The sequence below is a fragment of the Salminus brasiliensis genome, chromosome 20, assembly GCF_030463535.1.
Source record: "Salminus brasiliensis chromosome 20, fSalBra1.hap2, whole genome shotgun sequence".
Taxonomy (NCBI): Eukaryota; Metazoa; Chordata; class Actinopteri; order Characiformes; family Bryconidae; genus Salminus; species Salminus brasiliensis.
In genome coordinates this window covers 5,729,075-5,748,408 of record NC_132897.1, presented here as the reverse complement: position 1 = coordinate 5,748,408, position 19,334 = coordinate 5,729,075, and the positions used below count along the sequence as shown (strand labels likewise).

The following is a 19,334-nucleotide window of genomic DNA, read 5'->3' as shown; positions in this document are numbered from 1 at the left end:
GCCCCCATGTATGTATACACATCTTTGGCATGGGCCCTCAGTGAGCTGAGCTAGCTACGAAATACTTGCGCTCTGTACATTTGTGTATTTGTAGTTTACTAGTTTTGGTAACATTTACCATTGACCTTGTTAAGCCTGGGACCTTCAGGAAGGGTCATGCCAAAGTAGGGAAAAGGAGAGTATAGTGGTTTAGACTTGTGGGTTAGAGCGTCCGTGATTTGCTGCCTGACATGGCGTACTAGGACAGACACAGAGGGACGAACACTCAAAGATTGTAGCAAGCAGATGTATTAACACAAGGGGAAACGTGAACGTGGCAAACAAAAGGGCGAACCAAAAACAAACCTGGGACTAGGGGTTGAGTTGGGGGACCAGCTACTGTGCAAAAACGGCTAGGCTGACCAAACCTGGAACTGCAGTGCGCTGCCGTGAGCATGGGTTGCCTAGCTGAGACGTGGGTTGTTAGTAAATCCTGGCCGTGAGCGAGCGAGCCTCGCTGATGACTGGCATGATTGGCAGGGTGACCTGCTCCTGAACGTGGACTTCGAGCAGAAGCTGGCCTCAACACACTTCTACAGTATGGGGACCCTCTCGTGAAACCTTGAGGTCCCAAGCGATACAATTCTCGACACTGAATGACGGTGTCAAGGCTTCTTAAATACCCCCCAATCCCAGGTGTAACACGTGAACACAGTCAACATGACTCGACACACTGAATCAAACATGAACACAAACGAGGAGGAAGTCCTTATTTGGGCCTGTGGTGGGGCGGCTCGGAATCACCCCGGGAGATACAAAGGGGCTGACACTGCCTACCAAGTTACATCTAAAGATTTTGAGGGATAAACTGACCATGTCAGGCTATGTAGTTTCCATAGGATTAATGGTAATATACCTTAAATGATGCACTATTAAATGTGAGATTTAGATGGAAAATTTAAATGGGTCCGAATAATGTGTCCATTTCAAATGACAACTGTGATCACAACAATAAAGCTTCTTCAGCTCACAGTAAAATATACATAAAAATAATAAACATGGTAGGAATGTCAGTACAATGTCAGAAGCAGTACATGAAGGCCTACATCCTAGGAGGGGCCTACAGTATGAGGATTGTACCCTCAGTAGCACTGTATGCGATTGATCCACATTAGTCATATGAGTATCACTGCATTGTCACAGTTCTAAGCATAATCTCCCTCAATCCTTCTTGCACACAAGCTGTAAATGTAGCTTCCTGAATCTCAGAGGCTGGCAGAGCCATAGCAACAAGAGAGCCATGCTGAGCACAAGCGCCCTGCATGCACAAGTGAGGGACGGAGGCCAAGTCAACATAAAACTGGCGCTTTCCCCAGATCCTAGATCAGTGACGCTGCCAGGTTGGCAGCGTTTGTGAGCGCTGATGATGCCTCAGAGAAGCTCAGGAGCTGTTCTGGGTGCTGAATTGCTGAAGCTTTCTGTGTATTGACCTGGCTCACCGAACTTACATTCCCCAACAAACAGAGGCCCGGGTTGACGCAGATCCCAAACAAAGAGCAGTAGTTTGCTCAAGTAGTTGGTGGGCATGTTGCGACATGTGCAAGACATAAGTAGAGACATAAGAAACTCAAAACTCAAAACTCCCCCCTACTCAAAACTGGGGGGAGAGAGCTGGGGAACCAGCCGCTGAACCATAAATGGCTAGGCCAACCAAACCTGAAGACGCAAAGTGGAAGAGGGTCGCCTAGCTGGAGTGAGAGTCGCGGATATATCCAGGGAGCGAGCGAAAACCTGACGTCCGCTAGAGGACCTGAACTATGAACCAAACTGGCCTAAACAAACCGTGATCTGTGTATTGAACCTCTCGGGCTACCACGAGGCTCTGAACCTACAATTGTCGGCGAGGAGCTCTGTAGCCGAGCTCCTTAAGTACCCCCCGTCTCAGGTGAAGCACAATAACTAAACAAGAAATGACATTTCACAATGTAAAAAAACCCCCAAAAACATTCCAAGTCATTTTGGAGCATTTCTATTGGTCCATTCATTCTGACACTATACAGATCTACTGTCAGATTCACACTTACTGTCCATTCTATCAGCTCCACTTCTCATATAGGAGCTCAGTGTAGTTCTATAATTCCAAACTGTATCCAGCTGCTTCTCTGCATGCTTTCTTAATTAGCCTCCTTTCACCCTGTTCTTCAATGGTCAGGACCCTCCAGGACTGACCAACATTTAGCAGGGAGGTATTATTTGGGTGGAGGGTCATTCTCAGCCCTGCAGTGACACTGACTGACATGGAGGTGGCAAGTGTGTGTGTTAGTAGTGTGTGTTGCACTGCTGGTGGTATGAGTGGATCAGACACAGCAGTGCTGCTGGAGTGTTTAAACACGGTGTCTGTCCACTCACTGTCCACTCTGTTAGATATCCCTACGTAGTTGGTCCACCTTGTAGATGTAGAAGGTAAAGTCAGAGGTGGAGGCTTTGTATCTGTTGCTGGACAGTGTCGGTCATCCTCTGGTCATTCATCAGTGCCCACAGGACGCTGCAGTTGGCTGTATATATGTGGTTGGTGGACTGTTCTCAGTCCAGCAGTGACACTGAGGGGTTTAAACACTCTGATCCACTCGTACCACCAGTGCAACGCACACTACTAACACACTCGCCACCACCATGTCAGTCACCACCCAAAAAATACTACAGTCTGCTCTGTGTTGGTCAGTCCTGTGGGGTCCTCAGCATTGAAGAACAGGGTGAAAGAAGGCTAACTAAGAAAGAATGCAGAGAAACAGATGGATACAGTCTGGAATTATAGACCTACACAGTGAGTGTAGATACAAGAAATGAAGTGGCTGGCCGGTGTATGCATGCATATGAATGTGAAATTAATAAGGAGAAAAACAACCTCAGGATGACCATCTTTAAACATCTATTTCTAAAATAGCAGCTAAGAAGTCTTCTTACGGACAAGATATTTGCATTTCTGCATCCACCTGAAGACCTGTAGCATTTTTGACTTTGTCTTTCCATGTCTAAGTGGTGGAGAAATAAATTACAACCAGGTGCAGCGTATGCTGCTGTGACCCCAGTGGGGCTTTGAATGGGGGGTTGTCTTGCGAGGAGCTTATCTGTCAACAGGCCACTCCAACGCTCCGTGCAAGCAGCAGCCAGCAGCTCAATTGGCCACTTACAGAAACACCTGAGAATCCCGCAGGTGCCGGTGGAGAGATAATGACAGTTTTGGCATGGTGCACTCTCGGTGCATTTAGCGATGAGGAAATTAAGGCAACTAGTTGATCCGTGTGAGATGGAGTGCTTCATGTTGTAAACAACGAATTCTGCAGCTAAACAACTAAAAGGGCCAATTTGTACGTTTGCCTGAGAATTCCATTGGCAACTGTTGGCATTTTTACTTGTCTCCTGACAGAAGACAGAATAGTTCATCATTTTTAATGCTGTCTTCCACCAACAGAAGATCCAACAGCATAATGAGTATCTCTCCAACCACAACCCCATGTATTTTCTACATAATTTGCCTCATTTTAACCCACACAGAAGGCGTGGGTTATTATAGTCACTTTGCTATATCATTGAAAAGCAATCACATAGTGAGTTATGCTGCGAATTACATTTGCATGTGATTTAAATTACAGAGCAACATTTTCGAGTCTGCTGTGGCAACATCATGGTAAAAATATTAAGCTGTAAAGGGCACCAGGGCCCGGTTTCACCAGCTGTGCGTAAGCACAAACGTAGGCTTGCTGTACTAAATTAATACGGGTTGCACCACACAATCTAGTACGTACGTAAGAGCTACTAGCTACTAAATATTTACACCTACCCCTGAGCAGGTGTTAATTGTGATGACACCAATGGCAGCAAAAATATGTCTCGCTTAGAGCGCTTCTGTCATGGCTGGTTAGGCCATGACATGACGAGGGATAAACATTTGCAGAGATGGATCCAATGCAAGTACTTTTAATAACAAAAAGGGGTACAATAGAAAGAGTAAATGAAAGCAAGCAATGCAGCAACTAAAGGGTTTAAACAGTAAAGCAACGTAAACTCGAAAACCAAACAGGCACAAAAGCACACCTGAGACCGGGGGGGCTCTGAAAGCTGAGCTGGGTGAGCTGGGGAGACTAAGGGGAAAACTAAAGACACGTGTGAATCGCGCAGAGACTACTCAAAACTGGGGGGAGAGCGCTGGGGAACCAGCCGCTGAACCATAAACGGCTACGCTGACCAAACCTGAAGACGCAAAGTGGAAGAGGGTCGCCTAGCTGGAGTGAGAGTCGTGGATACGTCCAGGGAGCGAGCGAAGGCACCTCGCAAAACCCGACGATCGAAGCAAGGTCCGCTAGAGGACCTGAACTATGAACCAAACTGGCCTAAACAAATCGTGATCCGTGTATTGAACCTATCAGGTTACCTCGAGGCTACATTCTTTAGATAACTATGATGATGTGGATATCTTGGCTCGATCTCAGTTCAGGTGAGATTAAATGATGCTAATAAGCGATCTACTTTTCACCCACTTGGAGCACCAGACAGCATTAAATGGAGTTCTACCCAAGTTTGCAAATGTGCATCCATAATGTGCTCACTTTTCACTTTTCCAAAAAGCAAAATACCATAGTAGACATAACCTAATCTATACTAGACATAAAAGTCTATGTTGAAGAGTCCAGCAGACTAAGGCACTGCCACTATGACTAGAGGATCGCTAGTTCGAATCCCAGTCTTGCTGCTAGCCATCAACAGCTGGGGCCCCCAGAGAGGACAGTTGGCCTTCCTCTCTCCAGGGTGGATAGATGGCACTTTCTCCCCGCATCACTCCAGTGCAAAGCTGGCCGACACTGGCGTCTGCTGGCCGATGCATCAGAGCTGGGTATACCAAGCTTTCCTCCCAGCGTGTTGGTGATCTTTAAACCGTGTTTACATATCTATTTCTAAAGTAGCAGATTAAAAGTCTTCTTACAGGCAAGATAATGGCATTACTACATCCACCTGAAGACCTTTGTGCTGCAACCGGACGTAGTAAAAGGATAGTTAAGAACGACATACACAAAACCATTGCAACCCAATCCAGGACCATAAATCCAGGCTAAAACATCTTCTCTAGTTCTCTAGAAGTTCCTTAGATTGATCATTCTATCTTCTTCTCACTGTTGGTCGGTTTCCTAACTTTGTTCGTCTCCATCACCAGGTTTGAGTGGTTTAAGGACCTGAATCTGAAGTGGTACGGCTTGCCTGCTGTCTCCAACATGCTGTTGGAGATTGGGGGGTTGGAGTTCACTGCTTGCCCCTTCAGTGGCTGGTACATGGGCACCGAGATTGGCGTCAGAGACTTCTGCGACAGCTCTCGCTACAACATCCTGGAGGTAATGAACCACTATAAAATAAAACCACTCGTACACTGTCTTAAAAATATAGATGCTACAAATGCTACAAGTGATGCCAAAGAAGAAACACTTTTGAAGAACCTTGTTTGTCCTAGAGCTGTGTGAGCGTGAAGAACCATTTAAAGATCTTGACTCAATGGTTCTTCACCAATTGAATGGTCACATCTTTAGTACAAAAATGGTTCTTTATAGAACCAAAAAGCTGTAGCTAACCTCTTTTACAAGCTGTGCATGGGAGGGAAGTACATCAGTACGCAAACACATTGTCAGGAAAGCTCACACAAAAGCCTACCAGACCACTCTGGTATATTATGCTTTTGCAGGGACTGTCGCACAGCACACTGATTACAATATTTTTCCCCCACCTACTCACGAACACTACTGCTTTTAATTGTAATGAAAAAATCTTACGGATGGCTGCTTTAAATAAACGTTACCTATACTTAAAATGTATCTCACCCTTACCCTTGGAAGATTGCCCACTGAGGTCCCCTCTACCTGCGTCAGACCAGCTGCCACCTACCAGTCTGACCAGCAGGCCCCCCACCCACCACCACCCATACCAGACCAGCGGCACACCCTCCTACCACTGCTACCTGTTTAATGACCATGTTCAAACCTAAATGGACTCGTAACTATCTGCCACTATTAATATCACTATCTACACCATGATTAGTATGTTATGATTATGATCAGAGCAATTCAACAGTTTAGATGGTTTGTTAACTTTTATCAATAATTTATTAATAGCTGAGATCAGAGGAGGACGGGTCGGGTCCCCCTTGTAAGTCTTGGTTCCTCCCAAGGTTTCTTCCTCCAGCTCTGAGGGAGGTTCTCCTCGCCACTGTTGCCGTTGGCTGCTTACTGGGGGTCTTGGATCCTTCATGTCTTCTTACGTTATTTCTTTTATGTCTTTGTCTTTTACTAATTTCTAATTATGTAAAGCTGCTTTATGGCGACAACAGTTGTAAAAAGCTCTACAAATAAATTAGACTTGACTTGACTACCTACATTTACCTTTGAAAATATAATATTATTAAGATACTAATAGCAAAAAAAAAAAAAAGAAACTATATGTAGTTGATTGACAAGGAAGTATGTACTTTATCCATTTTCATAGAGAGTATATTACACAGTTGTATCTGTTTAGGCTCAGCGGTTAGAGAATGACTTTGATTATATCTAAACCATTTAATTATGCAAAACCTCTGAGAAATCAGTGGAGTTATTAATACTCATTGTTCAGTAATGGCTATTAAACTACACTATATGGACTAAAGTATTGAGACACCTTCTCATTCATCATTTCTCCTGCTTTTGTTAGAGTAACTGTCTCCACTGTCCAGGCAAGAAGGCTTTCTGCTAGATTTTGAAGCATTGCTCTGAGGATTGGATTGCAGGACTTGATATACCCAACTCCCCAACTCATCCCAAAAGTATTTTCATGTCCGTATCAGCAACAGGTGCAACTAAAAAAGGCACTAAATGCATTCATTAGAAGGGGTGTCCACAAAGATTTGGACATTTGGATTGTGTATATGTGAAGTTACAGTGAGAGTGAGGAATTGAATTGTGGGCCACGGCAATGGGTTCATCGTTAGCTAATTTAGTCTCGCAGCTCCAGAGTACATGACTCAAACTTTGGATACCCAACAAATCCCAATATTAACCCGGCTGTATAATGTTAACACGGTGACAGTGGTTGACTTTCTGTTAGTGTAACCCGTGAGCTGTTGTACATACTAATTCAGCAGTGTGCTAATATGGACCATTATTATGCATTAGTCATGCTTTGCTGATTAAACTGCGACCTGATATTAACCCCAACCGAATATGAAATCGAGCTACGGAGTGGTAGGGAGTACTGCTGTAACTACAGCTGCCCACTCTCTACTGTGTTACTCATTGTTATGGCTAATAAATGCAGGATCCTTGTTCCAGACGTTCCAGACGTTCTAGACATATGAACACCAGCTATTTACTACATATTGTTATCATGGATATTTTGCCCAATAAATACCTCAGAGATTACTGATTCGATTACCATGTTGTACTCTTCCTTCAGACACAATTACTACCTTATAGCAGCTGTTTCACACCTGATAACATCTACAGAGTCAAAAATGGGCCGTTATTCCAAAGCGTGAGAATTGAATTTCGTTATGATGGGTATCTCTCTGCCGATCGGTAACTATCTCCAAGTGGTAAATTGAGAACGGAGGTGTGTACAGTTTAAAAAGAGCTAATGTGGTGATGATGCATTGGGCCACTCAGGTTTGGAGCTCATTTCCATAGCCATTATGTGGAGGAGGAAGTCCACACAGAGGTGGTGGAAAAGTGCTTGGCCCCCCTGCCTTCACAGTCATGACCAATACCTTGATCTGCAGCTGTTTCACTGTGTGTTCCAGTGCAGTCACGACTGCTGTGACGCGTGATGCTGAAACATCTGTACTGTAGACCCTGTTTACACCTGGTTACTTTGTGTGGCTGGATTTTAAAGATTTTAGCCACATGCGTTTACACTGGGTAGTCGAACGCAGCTCCGGTTAGTCCGATCTAAAATCTGATCGCTGTGTGGGACGGAATGTGCAAATTTGCTTGTTTCACAGTAATTAAGCAATGTGCTGGGAGGGTTTCAGATTCAGATTTGGTTGTGGGATGGGTCTTGGAGAGACGCATGTGTTTACACTGCTATGATGTGGCTTGAATGCGTCTAAGGCCACCACCTGGACTGGTTTGAGTGATGGGATTTGTTGAAATCTGGCTGAAATCACTGGATGATTTTTATGTGCCTTGGCCTCATCCTTATAGGTGTAAATGGGGTCGTAATCATCTGAATCTGAGATTAAGGGCTTGATCACTGGCTAATGAACTGAATCAGGTGTGTTAGAACTAGAAAAAAGCACCAGAGCAAGCAGAGGACTGAATCTGCAGGATTGGGATTGGGCTAAAGTCATTTAGCCATTACTGTAGTGTTGTCAGGAACTTAACATAAGTGTATCAATCAATCTGAAATGTTAATGTAATCCAATTCTATCTAATAGGAAGTGGCCACCATGATGGGGCTGGACACCAGGAAAACGTCCTCACTGTGGAAGGACCAGGCACTGGTGGAGATCAACATCGCTGTTCTCTACAGTTACCAGGTGAGGACAGGATGGGGTATATATTACTTATTTTTTACATTAAATCCTTATCTTGAGGTTTTGTTGTAAATGAAAATACTGATTCTACAGACTAATCCAGACCCCTAACACTTCTTAAATCTCTCTAGCAAGGCGTAATGGGTAAGCACTTCAAAGTCAAGAGTCATTAGAGTCATTTTGCTGTACTATTTAACAGTAATCACACAATTATGTGCTTAATTATCTAGTTGTGTCATTTATTACATTTGCATTCAATTAAGATTTAGATCAACAGGCTGTAGTCTGCACTTCTAACTGCAACTTCTGGAGTCTATAAGGGCTCGATTTTTGCATATCTCGAATTTGTCTTTAAAGACCTAGACCTAGAGCACTGTGTGTAGAGATTCTCTCACTCAAAATTTGAAAAATTAAAGTCAGATTTTAGAAATGCTTCATATTTCCTGTGAAAACATGCCTTTACTCATTGTTTGGGTGCTTGAAATGGGTTTGCCAGAGTCTCAGATTTACAAAAGCAGTGGAATGTATGAATAAAATTGTATATATATATATATATATATATATATATATATATATATATATATATACTGATAGAGAAAGGAAATGAGTTTCTGAATGTTCATCAGTCAGTTTTACATTTAATTGTATATTCACTGGCTCTGCGGGTGTTCATAGATCTGAAGCAATGGTATGGAGTTGAAAGATAATATGGTGAGGCCCATGGGTTAGACTTGAGAAAGGAGAACGATATCCATTCCCAAGCCTAACTTGGTAAAGCCATACATGAGCTGAACAAATATAGGAGCTGGTTTAGGGTGAACATACTTTCCATAGTATGTGATGGTTGATTTACACCCCTCGTGGAGTTAGACAGTGACACCCCATATATGGAAATAGTGCAACAACACATGACCTGTAGAAGGGTATGAAATGTGAGGTGTTCCTCTGTCTGGAGAGAGAGCAGATGGGCACCCTGAATTGGCAGGCTCTCTCCACACTGTACTTTTGATTGGAATAAAATGTTTCATCATTGCAACTGAAAGACAGTGGTCATGAGTCTCTTTTCAAGAAGTCCTTCCAAGAACACCACAACACATTAGAAACCAATAGACAGACGTACCAATCCAGCACACAGCACACACAGATCCACCAGTAAGACACGACTAGAAGCAGAGACAAGCATTTTGACCCATCTTCACAGCCTGGAAAGAGCAGAGTCTACAGGTTCAGGAAATGTTTGAACCGTAGTTCTGAGCTGTATTATGGAAAAGATCTTAATAAAAACATTGAGAAACATCAATGAAACACCCCCAGAGGACTCAGTAATAATAATAAAACACCTCCTCTCTGCTCAAGTCCATCAGTTAGCCGTGAGTGAGAAATGATTGATGCTCTCACCATGTTTATGTTATTGTTGCCAATGGCAACGACTTTTCACTGATTCCGTTCTCCAGTTTTCTGTAGATCTTATAAAAGCTCATACAATTGTAGGATATTGAAGCTGCTGCTCAGCCACTTGTCTACAGGCCTGTTTACAGCAAGACGTTTACTGTTTTTCACCATAGGTATCAAAAGTGACCATCGTGGATCACCACTCAGCCACAGAGTCCTTTATGAAGCACATGGAGAATGAGTACAGGGTAAGAGGCGGTTGCCCCGGCGACTGGGTATGGATCGTTCCTCCAATGTCCGGCAGCATCACCCCTGTCTTCCACCAAGAGTTGCTTAACTACCGACTGACCCCGTCCTTCGAGTACCAGGTGATCACCACAAGGTGTTGATTGATCTAGCTAAAGTGAAGGATTTCCATGCATTGGCTTTTGGAGAGATGGAGGTAATATAGCTAACAGTACAACAGTAGCTGAGAGCAGCATTCCAGAGTTCATTCCCTTGCAGCCTAAATAGTCTGTTGCATTTTCGGATAGAGCCGTTACGGGAATGTGAGAAACGTCTATTGTTCCACTGTGTTGTAGAAGAACCCCCACCATTCCTCTACACCAGGGCTGCTCAATCCTCGTCCTGGAGATCTACCACCCTGCAGAGTTTAGCTCCACCCTGAATCTAACACACCTGATCCATATAATGAATGGACTTCAGGAGCAGCTGAACATTAGAGACAGCTGTGTTGGATCTGAACTCTTCAGGGTGGTAGATCTCCAGGACCAGGATTGAGCAGTCCTGCTCTAAACTGTTCACAGCCTCCCGGATCAGGACAGTTCTCATCTGGTCACACAGGGACTGCATTTTAATGCCAAGTGAAAACAGAATCTGGTCAAAGCAGATCCAGATACGGTTCTGATACAGTGCTAGGTGTAAACAGACCCAATGCGTCTGGAGGGGGGTGGCCACCTGACTTTTTATGCGGTCAAGTGAAATCTGATCTTAATCCGATGTGGAAAGCTCTTAGTTCGGTTTGCTACTGATTGCTACTGTTGAAGTGAGTGGGATCACCATGGCCAGGTCCAAAGATCTCAGGAGGCCGTCAGAAAGATCCCTGGAGGCCTTCAGAAAGATCTCTGGAGGCCTTTAGAAAGATCTCAGAGGGGCTTTAGAAAGATCTCAGGGGGGCTTTAGAAAGATCTCAGGAGGGCTTTAGAAAGATCTCTGGAGGCCTTTAGAAAGATCTCTGGAGGGCTTCAGAAAGATCTCTGGAGGCCTTCAGAAAAATCTCTGGAGGCCTTTAGAAAGATCTCAGGAGGGCTTTAGAAAGATCTCTGGAGGCCTTTAGAAAGATCTCTGGAGGCCTTTGGAAAAATCTCTAGAGGCCTTCAGAAAGATCTCAGGGGGGCTTTAGAAAGATCTCAGGGGGGTTTTAGAAAGACCTCTGGAGGCCTTTAGAAAGATCTCTGGGGGGCTTTAGAAAGATCTCTGGAGGGCTTCAGAAAGATCTCTGGAGGCCTTCAGAAAGATTTTCTGAGGCATTCAGAAAGATCTCTGGATGCCTTTAAAAAGATCTCTGGAGGCCTTCAGGAAGATCTCTGGAGGCCTTCAGGAAGATCTCTGGAGGCCTTCAGAAAGATCTCTGGAGGCCTTCAGGAAGATCTTTGGAGGCCTTCAAAAAAGATCTCTGGAGGGCTTTAGAAAGATCTCAGGAGGCCTTTAGAAAGAACATTTTAGATGACCAAGGTTTCATAAGGTTGTCCTGTTTTTTTTACATGGCTGTACGTATTTAAAGCCAAGTGCATTTGCTTTGTTGGGACAGAGACTGCATTTTGATTAATTTAGTGCCTGAGCTGAGAAAAGACCATCTGCTAAAGGAAATGAAAGAAGGCCCTTTTTTTATTTTCTTGTTTATTTGTTTGTTTTGTTGTTGTTTAGTTTCATTTCTGCTGCACTAGAATTCAAAAGACGACTGCCATTAATCTCTGTATGTCAAAGCGATGGAACGTAAAACGATCCTATGGTTTCTTCATTGTTTCATTGTAACAAATACAGCAGAATAAATGTGTAAATTACAGGAGTGAGCAACTCTCACAATAGAGCGATGAATGTTGGGCTTCAGGGAAAAGGCTTTGAAAGAGGGTTTTACAGTCGAATGCTGGCCGATGAAGAAAATCCATTGATAGCGTTGATGAGGCTGCATTGAGCCTCAGTGATATTCAGTGATGATTAATTATGGTAATTAATGTTTCTGGTAAGAGAAAATGGAAAAAAGTGAGTCATGAGTGCTATATTTCTCTCTCTCTCTCTCTCTCTCTCTCTGTCTCTTTGTCTCTCGGCCTCTTTCTTCCGACAGGCCGATCCGTGGAACACTCATGTGTGGAAAGGTGTGAACGGAACGCCCACGAAGAAAAGAGCCATCGGCTTCAAGAAACTTGCTAAGTGAGTGTTCGGGGAATGACCTTGTTTTGTTTTTAGATTTCCTATATTTTTAATAAATACTATAATAAAAAAGCTTTTTACGATAAACTCTCACAGCAAGAGTCCTCACCGCCATCCTGCTTTGCTTTACCCTGTGCTCCACGGCCTTGAGTGGCCATTTGGACCATGATTATGATTGACAGAGCCACTGCTTTCGACCAGTAGCCAGTGCTCTGGTGCTACATTTATGCTTGTCTAAGTGATGTGTGTATGTGTGTGTGTGTGACGCCCACGTTGTGCCATTGCGCTGGTGGTGTTTGACGAGGTGAGGAAGGAGCTGCGAATTGAAACGGAGCTCCTCAGCAGTGTAGCTCACTCAATCATCTTTGAGGGCCTAATCAAGACTTTGTTTGGAGGCTTTTTTAGCCTCTCTCTCTTCTCGTAAGCCACTGTAATTACGTGCAGGATGTTAGTAGATGGGGCTCCGCGGTCGCATCGCTGTCGAGACAGGGGGATCCTGTTGAGAAGCGGTTGGGTGGAGAATGAGAATGAGGATGCTGTTTGGCATGGAGGGAAGCAAGCAGTTGTTTTGTCATTTTGTGTCATTTTTGCTGGTGAGGATGATGTATGATGTTGCGTCTTTAAGTTTTAGCCCATAATTGAGAACTTTCCTCTCCGTTGGTCTGCAGTTGCCTGCTAAGCAGCTTTTCTAAGCTGTCCTATCCTTGCTGTGACCACTAATGTCTTCTTTTATAGAAGCTGTAGTAAAGTTAGACGAGCCAGAATGTTTGCAAGAACCTTGTTCGGCCTAATCGGGGTGGAGGGATGCATTGAAATACACAAAATGTCCAAATGTTTGTGGACACCCCTTCTAATGGATGAATTTGGCTACTTTAAGTTGCACCCACTGCTGACACGGATGTGCACAGCTTGTCTTGTCCCTGTAGAGACATACTGCCAATAGAATAGGACTCTCTACAGGAGCAGATAGACAAGAACCTAATGGCACCACATGCTTAATGCCAGGTATGGGGGGTTAGTGGGGTTTAAGGCCCCCTAGCATTGAGCAGCGGAAGAACTGTGTTCTCTGGAATGATGGATGCTGGTGCTCCATCCAATACTTTTAGATTACAGATGAAGTGGATTTGTGATCGTAAAAAAAAACATCCTGACTTCACTAACGCTCTTGTGGCTGAATGCAATCAAATCCTCACAGCAGTGATCCAGAATCTAGTAGAAAGCTGGGGCAGATATAGGACAAAGACAACCCTATTCACCATTTGTGTTGGACACTTGTGTTGGAATTCGCCCTCAGCCTTTAACCCATCCGTACAGTAAACACACATACACACTAGTGAGCACACACACACACACACACACAGTGGACAGCCATCTCTGTGGTACCCGGGGAGCAGAGAGGGTTAAGTTGGCAGTGGCAGCTTAGGTATTAAACCCACAACCTTGCCATCAATAGCCTGGTTCTCTTGTTTTAGAAGAAACAATGGTGTCCCAATACTTTTGTCAATAGTGTGTTCTTCAGTATTCATGTTGCTGTGCTAATGAACAGCCGAGAGCTGTTTGGAGCAAATTATCTGCATGACAGTTTTAGCTGCTACTTTTATACTTGGATGGCTCAGGCTAAATCTCCAACAGCCTTCTTCTCCCTATATGGGGTCATAAAATTGCAAACACATCAATTGTCTTGCACCCCACCACTGCTGATGTCAGTGTTACTAACATCTTAATTAAATTTTTATGGCATTTTTATCAAACCGTAAATACCTACTTCATAAACTGTATTTTTATGTGCAATTAAGACCCACACAGGTCTTATTAACTCAGTTAACCAAAAGAGAGCTGGAAAACAGGCCAAATCCAAACCCTCCAAACTGTTACATCACAGTCTCGACTTGTTATATTTACACCCCCAATATTTACATAAACCCCGCCTACTAGAGAAAGTCAAAACAGAGCTGGAAAACAGGCCAATTCCAAACCCTCCAAACTGTTACATCACAGTCTTGGCTCATAGTATCTTTACACCCCCCACAATTTACATAACCCCGCCCACTAGTGAAGGCCTAGTCAAAGCTGACGAAACAGTAAAACATGAGGGCAACTTCAGGAGAATATGGTGTTGTTGATACTGGAGAGCAGCTCATCACCTCCAGACACAGCAAGATGTGTTGCTACGGGAATCAGGCCTTGTGTCCTCAGCTTTTTCTAAGCCAGAGTCTCGGCGAAGCGAAGGTCAAAAAGGGCAAACTGGGGTCCAGTCATAGTCCTGCAAACTAATGAATAAAAGCAGAGCTTGTCATTTCCTGTAAATTCACAGAAAAGGCACAATAACAGGGTGGTAAACAGGGTTGTAAAGCAGCATCTGGGCATTTTTCACCCCAACCAAAGTCAAATACTTACTATTTTTATGTCAAAGATAAACCTAAATGCTCAATAAATGCTTTTTTTGGTAACTTTAAATATAATTTAAAGGCAGGTAGTAGAGATACAGGACGTTTGTCCACCAGTGGATGCCATTAAGACTGTCCCCTGTCCACCTTTTTTAGGTATTGCACTTTTGCCTTATCTATTTGTGTATGTGTGTGTTTGTGTACATTACTAGGGCCGTGAAGTTTTCAGCCAAGCTCATGGGACAAGCCATGGCGAAGAGAGTAAAAGCCACTATCCTGTTCGCCACAGAGACGGGCAAATCGCATGACTATGCAAAGACCCTCTGTGAGATTTTCAAGCATGCCTTTGATGCGAAGGTAAGATTTCCCGTCTGTCTTCTTTCATTTTTTTAATCGTTTGTCAAATTTTTCTCTTTGGTACTGCCAATTTACCCACCTGTTCGTAACTCCCACTAGCACTAGCAATACTCCCGACACTAGGAGGGTAAGGACTTAGCACCTGTCTCCTCCGATACATGCAAATCCCGCCACAGCCTCTTATCAAACTGCGGCCAATGCAACATCGCCTGGCAGCCAACACGCTCAGAGGAAAGCATCGGGCCCCCAGCTCCACCGCACCAGCAAACACACGCCTGAGCCGGCCAGCACTGCTTAAGACTGATAAGAGGAGAGAGCGCCATCTACTACCTACTTGCAAATTGTGCTCTCTCAGACTCCGGCCACTGATGGCAAAACTGCATGGCTCGGGATTTGAACTTGTGACCTCCAGGCCATAGTGGCAGTGCATTAGAGCCCCTGCAGCCCTCGTTTGTCAGATTTTGTACAGGACTTTTGACTCCAGCTAAACTAAAGAGACCGACAAACACTGTTCAGCTTAGAGCGGTGCTGTTTCCATACGGCCCCAGCTCTGCGTAACACCACAGTTAGTCTCCGGCTGCTGATTGCGGGCGCGAGAGCTTTTTTTTCCATTACGAAAGCGAGCCGCGCGATAGCTTGGACGCCACTAATGTGTTTTTTGTCACAATCTCTCTTCGTCCCGTGCGGTAACTCGCCCGGGGACACGGAAGAATTTAGTCAGCCAAGCGTTGCGCTCTGGTTTAAGATAAGATCACAAACCACCCCGAGCTGTGTGAGGTTTTGGAAGAGAGAAAACACACCCACACACACACACACACACGTATATACACCCGAGCGGCATCAAAACAGGAAAACTCAATCAAGTGCTTCTGCTCCGCTGGGACGGCGTGCATTTGTAATGTGATAAAATAATCAATCATGTTCGGGTGATCTTGATGCTCTTACGTGATGTAGATGCTGATGCAGATGCTCTCCAGCCTCCTTCACTTCACAGTCTTGCTCTCTCTCTCTTAATTTCTCTGTCCTACTCTCTCGGCTTAGTCAGTCATGATGTCCTGAAGGCGTTTTCCCCCCGTCTCTCACACACACTCACACACACACACACTGCTGCATTATCGCTAGTAATTGTGTGCATTAGCACCTTGTTAAGAGTTCATTACTGCTACACCACCCCCTCCCCCCCGAGCTCCCTGTGTGAACAGGGAACAGTCACGTTCGGCTCCGTTTTAGTGTCGGAAGGTGATGAATCACGACCTCAAGTCTGATACAATGTGGCCTTGGCTGTCAAAGCCGTTTCAGAGAACAAAACAAGGCCAAAAAAAGATGTAGCCGTGACGTCTTCGCTCATGTTTTGGGCAGAGAAAGGTCTCACCTCTTAAGAATCAGCACAGCAGTCTGACTCGTCCATTGAGTCACTGCTATTTGGCTGCTTTGCCCCCTCAAACTCACACACACATCTGAAGCCTGAAGTGGCTCCGCAACCATCTACACATCCTTCAGACTCACTTCAGAAAGGCAGTCTAGAGTCTAGAGGCGTGTTTACGTTCTCGGGGGTCCAGAAAATGAAAAATGATGCAGTATCCGATTACAGAGCGTTTTTAGAAATGGCCCAGCTTAGTTTAGTCAAATGTTCTCCTAACTTCAACAACACGTTGAGTAAAATTGAGCCTCAAAAACTTTAGTAAATGAGCTGCAACTCAAACTGATTAAATACTCTGTATAATGTGTTTAGTCTGTGGCTCCTCCCCCTCAATGTGTATACTGTCTATTCTCATCTGCAGGTTAGACTTATCACTTCATTTCACCCCCTATAACATAACATTCTTGTAGGCCTGATCGTAGAGGACTGTGGTGTTGATGGGATTCGAACTAACAATCTCCTGAATCTCTTGACAAGCATGCAGTTAGACAGTTGCTCCACTCTTTCTCTTGTGGGAAAGGTAAATTTACTCAGAACTTTGTTTTTATAATAATATCACAGCTCTAAACCGGCCCTACGGTCTAACTGCTGCTCATCAAGAGTGAGGAGATCATCAGTTCAAATCCCAGCAATGGCTCAGCACTCCACTGTCAAAAGCCTCCCGGTCTGGGGACGTCATGTGATGGGGGGAATAGATGGGAAGAACTGAACTCTAGGAATCGAGCTTCAGGTTCTCCGAAACAAAAGCTCACTATCTCTCAACGTAGACTGCTAGATGTCATGATGTTTGTTCTGAATGTTTATTTGAAGGGCTGACAGGTGCTCTTTAGATCTGCTCTGAGCTCTGAGCCTATCACACACTATCTGATTGCCTCACATTTTAAAGTGAAATAACAAATTAATTGTGCATGAGTTCTGAAGCTCAGAATCTAAAGTTCATATTTTTAATGAATATTTGCTAGAAATTTCCCATTTGTGACAACTTCAATTATCTGAGTAAAATATTAATGTTAAAAAATAAATACAATTTTGTTTTATAAACATGCCTTTTTCATTGACCTTATAATAGTATATTTCAATTGGATTCCATTAGAGCCTTCCATGAGATCCCATTATCTCTGCAGTCTCATTTGGACAGTGTGAATATATGTAACTATTGAATTACATAATAAGTGACATTCGCATTTTGTTTCAAGTCTAATAAAATGCTAAAAATTGTGAATGTTTTATTTTCCTAAATAATATATATATATATATATATATATATATATATATATATATATATATATATATATATATATATATATATATATATAATAGAAAGAAAAAGATATTATAAAATAATATATAAGAATAATATATAATATAAAAATAATATATAATAATTACAATATATTATTCAAGAAGGGTTACATGTAAAATGGCATATTTAAACAGGAAGTCCAGTGTGTAGTTACTGCAGTCTGTGGTGGTTTAGAGTGGCATCTCATCTGCTGGTGTTGGTCCACTGTGTTTTTTCAAGAGGGATATTGTCCAGAGGAAGATGAGAAATTACCGGCCCAGCAATGCAGATGAGCTGAAGGGCACTATCTAAGCAACCTGGCATGGAGGCAGTGCCCCAAGCTGACAGCCTTCATGCCACACTGCAGTAAATGCAGTAAATGCAATAAATGCAGTAATTTGTGGTAAAGGAGTCTCAGCCTGGCGTGTCTAAATGAACATACTTGTTCAAAGTTGGACATTTCTGTATTGTACATCCTTTTCTGTCTGATCTACTGAAATATTCTAAACATTTAAGATACTGCATTCATGATTTTCATGGGCTGTAAGCCTTACTTCGGAAAAGTCAACAATTCAAGTCAATATTACATTCAACTTAAAGTTCAGATGCAGTTAATAGATGTTTAGTTGGATGTGAGTTAACCTCTTAACACACCAAGGCTTATTAGAATAGCCCCACCAGTGTGTACTAAGGGCCTTCTGTACAGACTGGTGGGGCTATTCTCTTGTAACAGATGTTTGTAATAGCACTTGTGGACCCGTCGGCGGCTCATAAGCTGTTTAAGGGGTTAAAGAAAAGGTGATCGTCTATGAAGCATCTGAGGACCCCAAAAAAACTCTGCCAGTGCCTGCCTGGTTAGGCTAAAACATGTACTGAATGGTTTTCGCTGTATCTTTCTGACACTACGGGTGACCTTTTCGCAGGTCATGTCAATGGAAGAGTACGACGTGGTGGACCTGGAGCATGAGACACTGGTTCTGGCGGTCACCAGCACGTTTGGAAACGGGGACCCACCGGAGAATGGCGAGGTGTGTAGTCCTGTCATTTTCCTCCACCATCCTGTTTCTGTTCACATATTTCTTTTGTATTCCCACTGTTCTGAGTGCTGGGAATCACACTCGAGGCTTTGTGAAGGTGTTTTTTTGATAATATCACTCCAAATATGTGTAGGATGGGTACGAGACTTTCTGTTCTCTCTCTCTCTCTCTCTCTCTCTCTCTCTCTCTCTCTCTCTCTCTCTCTCTCTCTCTGTCTCTCTCTCTCTCTCTCTCTCTCTGCCTCATGCTCTTGTCTCTGATGCAGAAATTCGGTGCGGCGCTGATGGAGATGAGGCACCCTACCACCAGCGCAGAGGACAGAAAGTGAGCTTGAGTGTGTGTGTGTGTGTCTATATGTGTTTGTGTGTGTGTGTAGACAAGTGAGTGAGCGCTTCTCTCGTCTTCCTCCTACCCATCTGCTTTCTCATAATTAATTTGTGCAGTGTCCTCTATGCAGGCACACTCGCACACACACACACACACACACACACACACACACACA

General features: G+C 43.8%; 1 protein-coding gene across 1 annotated transcript in view; it reads left to right on the top strand.

The window, feature by feature from the left end:
- nos1 (nitric oxide synthase 1 (neuronal)) overlaps positions 1-19,334 on the top strand; it is an 88,182-nt gene that overhangs the window by 34,912 nt on the left and 33,936 nt on the right. The window contains exons 10-16 of the mRNA XM_072664598.1: positions 5,189-5,363; positions 8,429-8,530; positions 10,093-10,287; positions 12,264-12,349; positions 14,949-15,093; positions 18,719-18,823; positions 19,098-19,156. Coding sequence (XP_072520699.1) covers positions 5,189-5,363; positions 8,429-8,530; positions 10,093-10,287; positions 12,264-12,349; positions 14,949-15,093; positions 18,719-18,823; positions 19,098-19,156 — 867 coding nt within the window. The remainder of the gene's footprint in view (positions 1-5,188; positions 5,364-8,428; positions 8,531-10,092; positions 10,288-12,263; positions 12,350-14,948; positions 15,094-18,718; positions 18,824-19,097; positions 19,157-19,334) is intronic.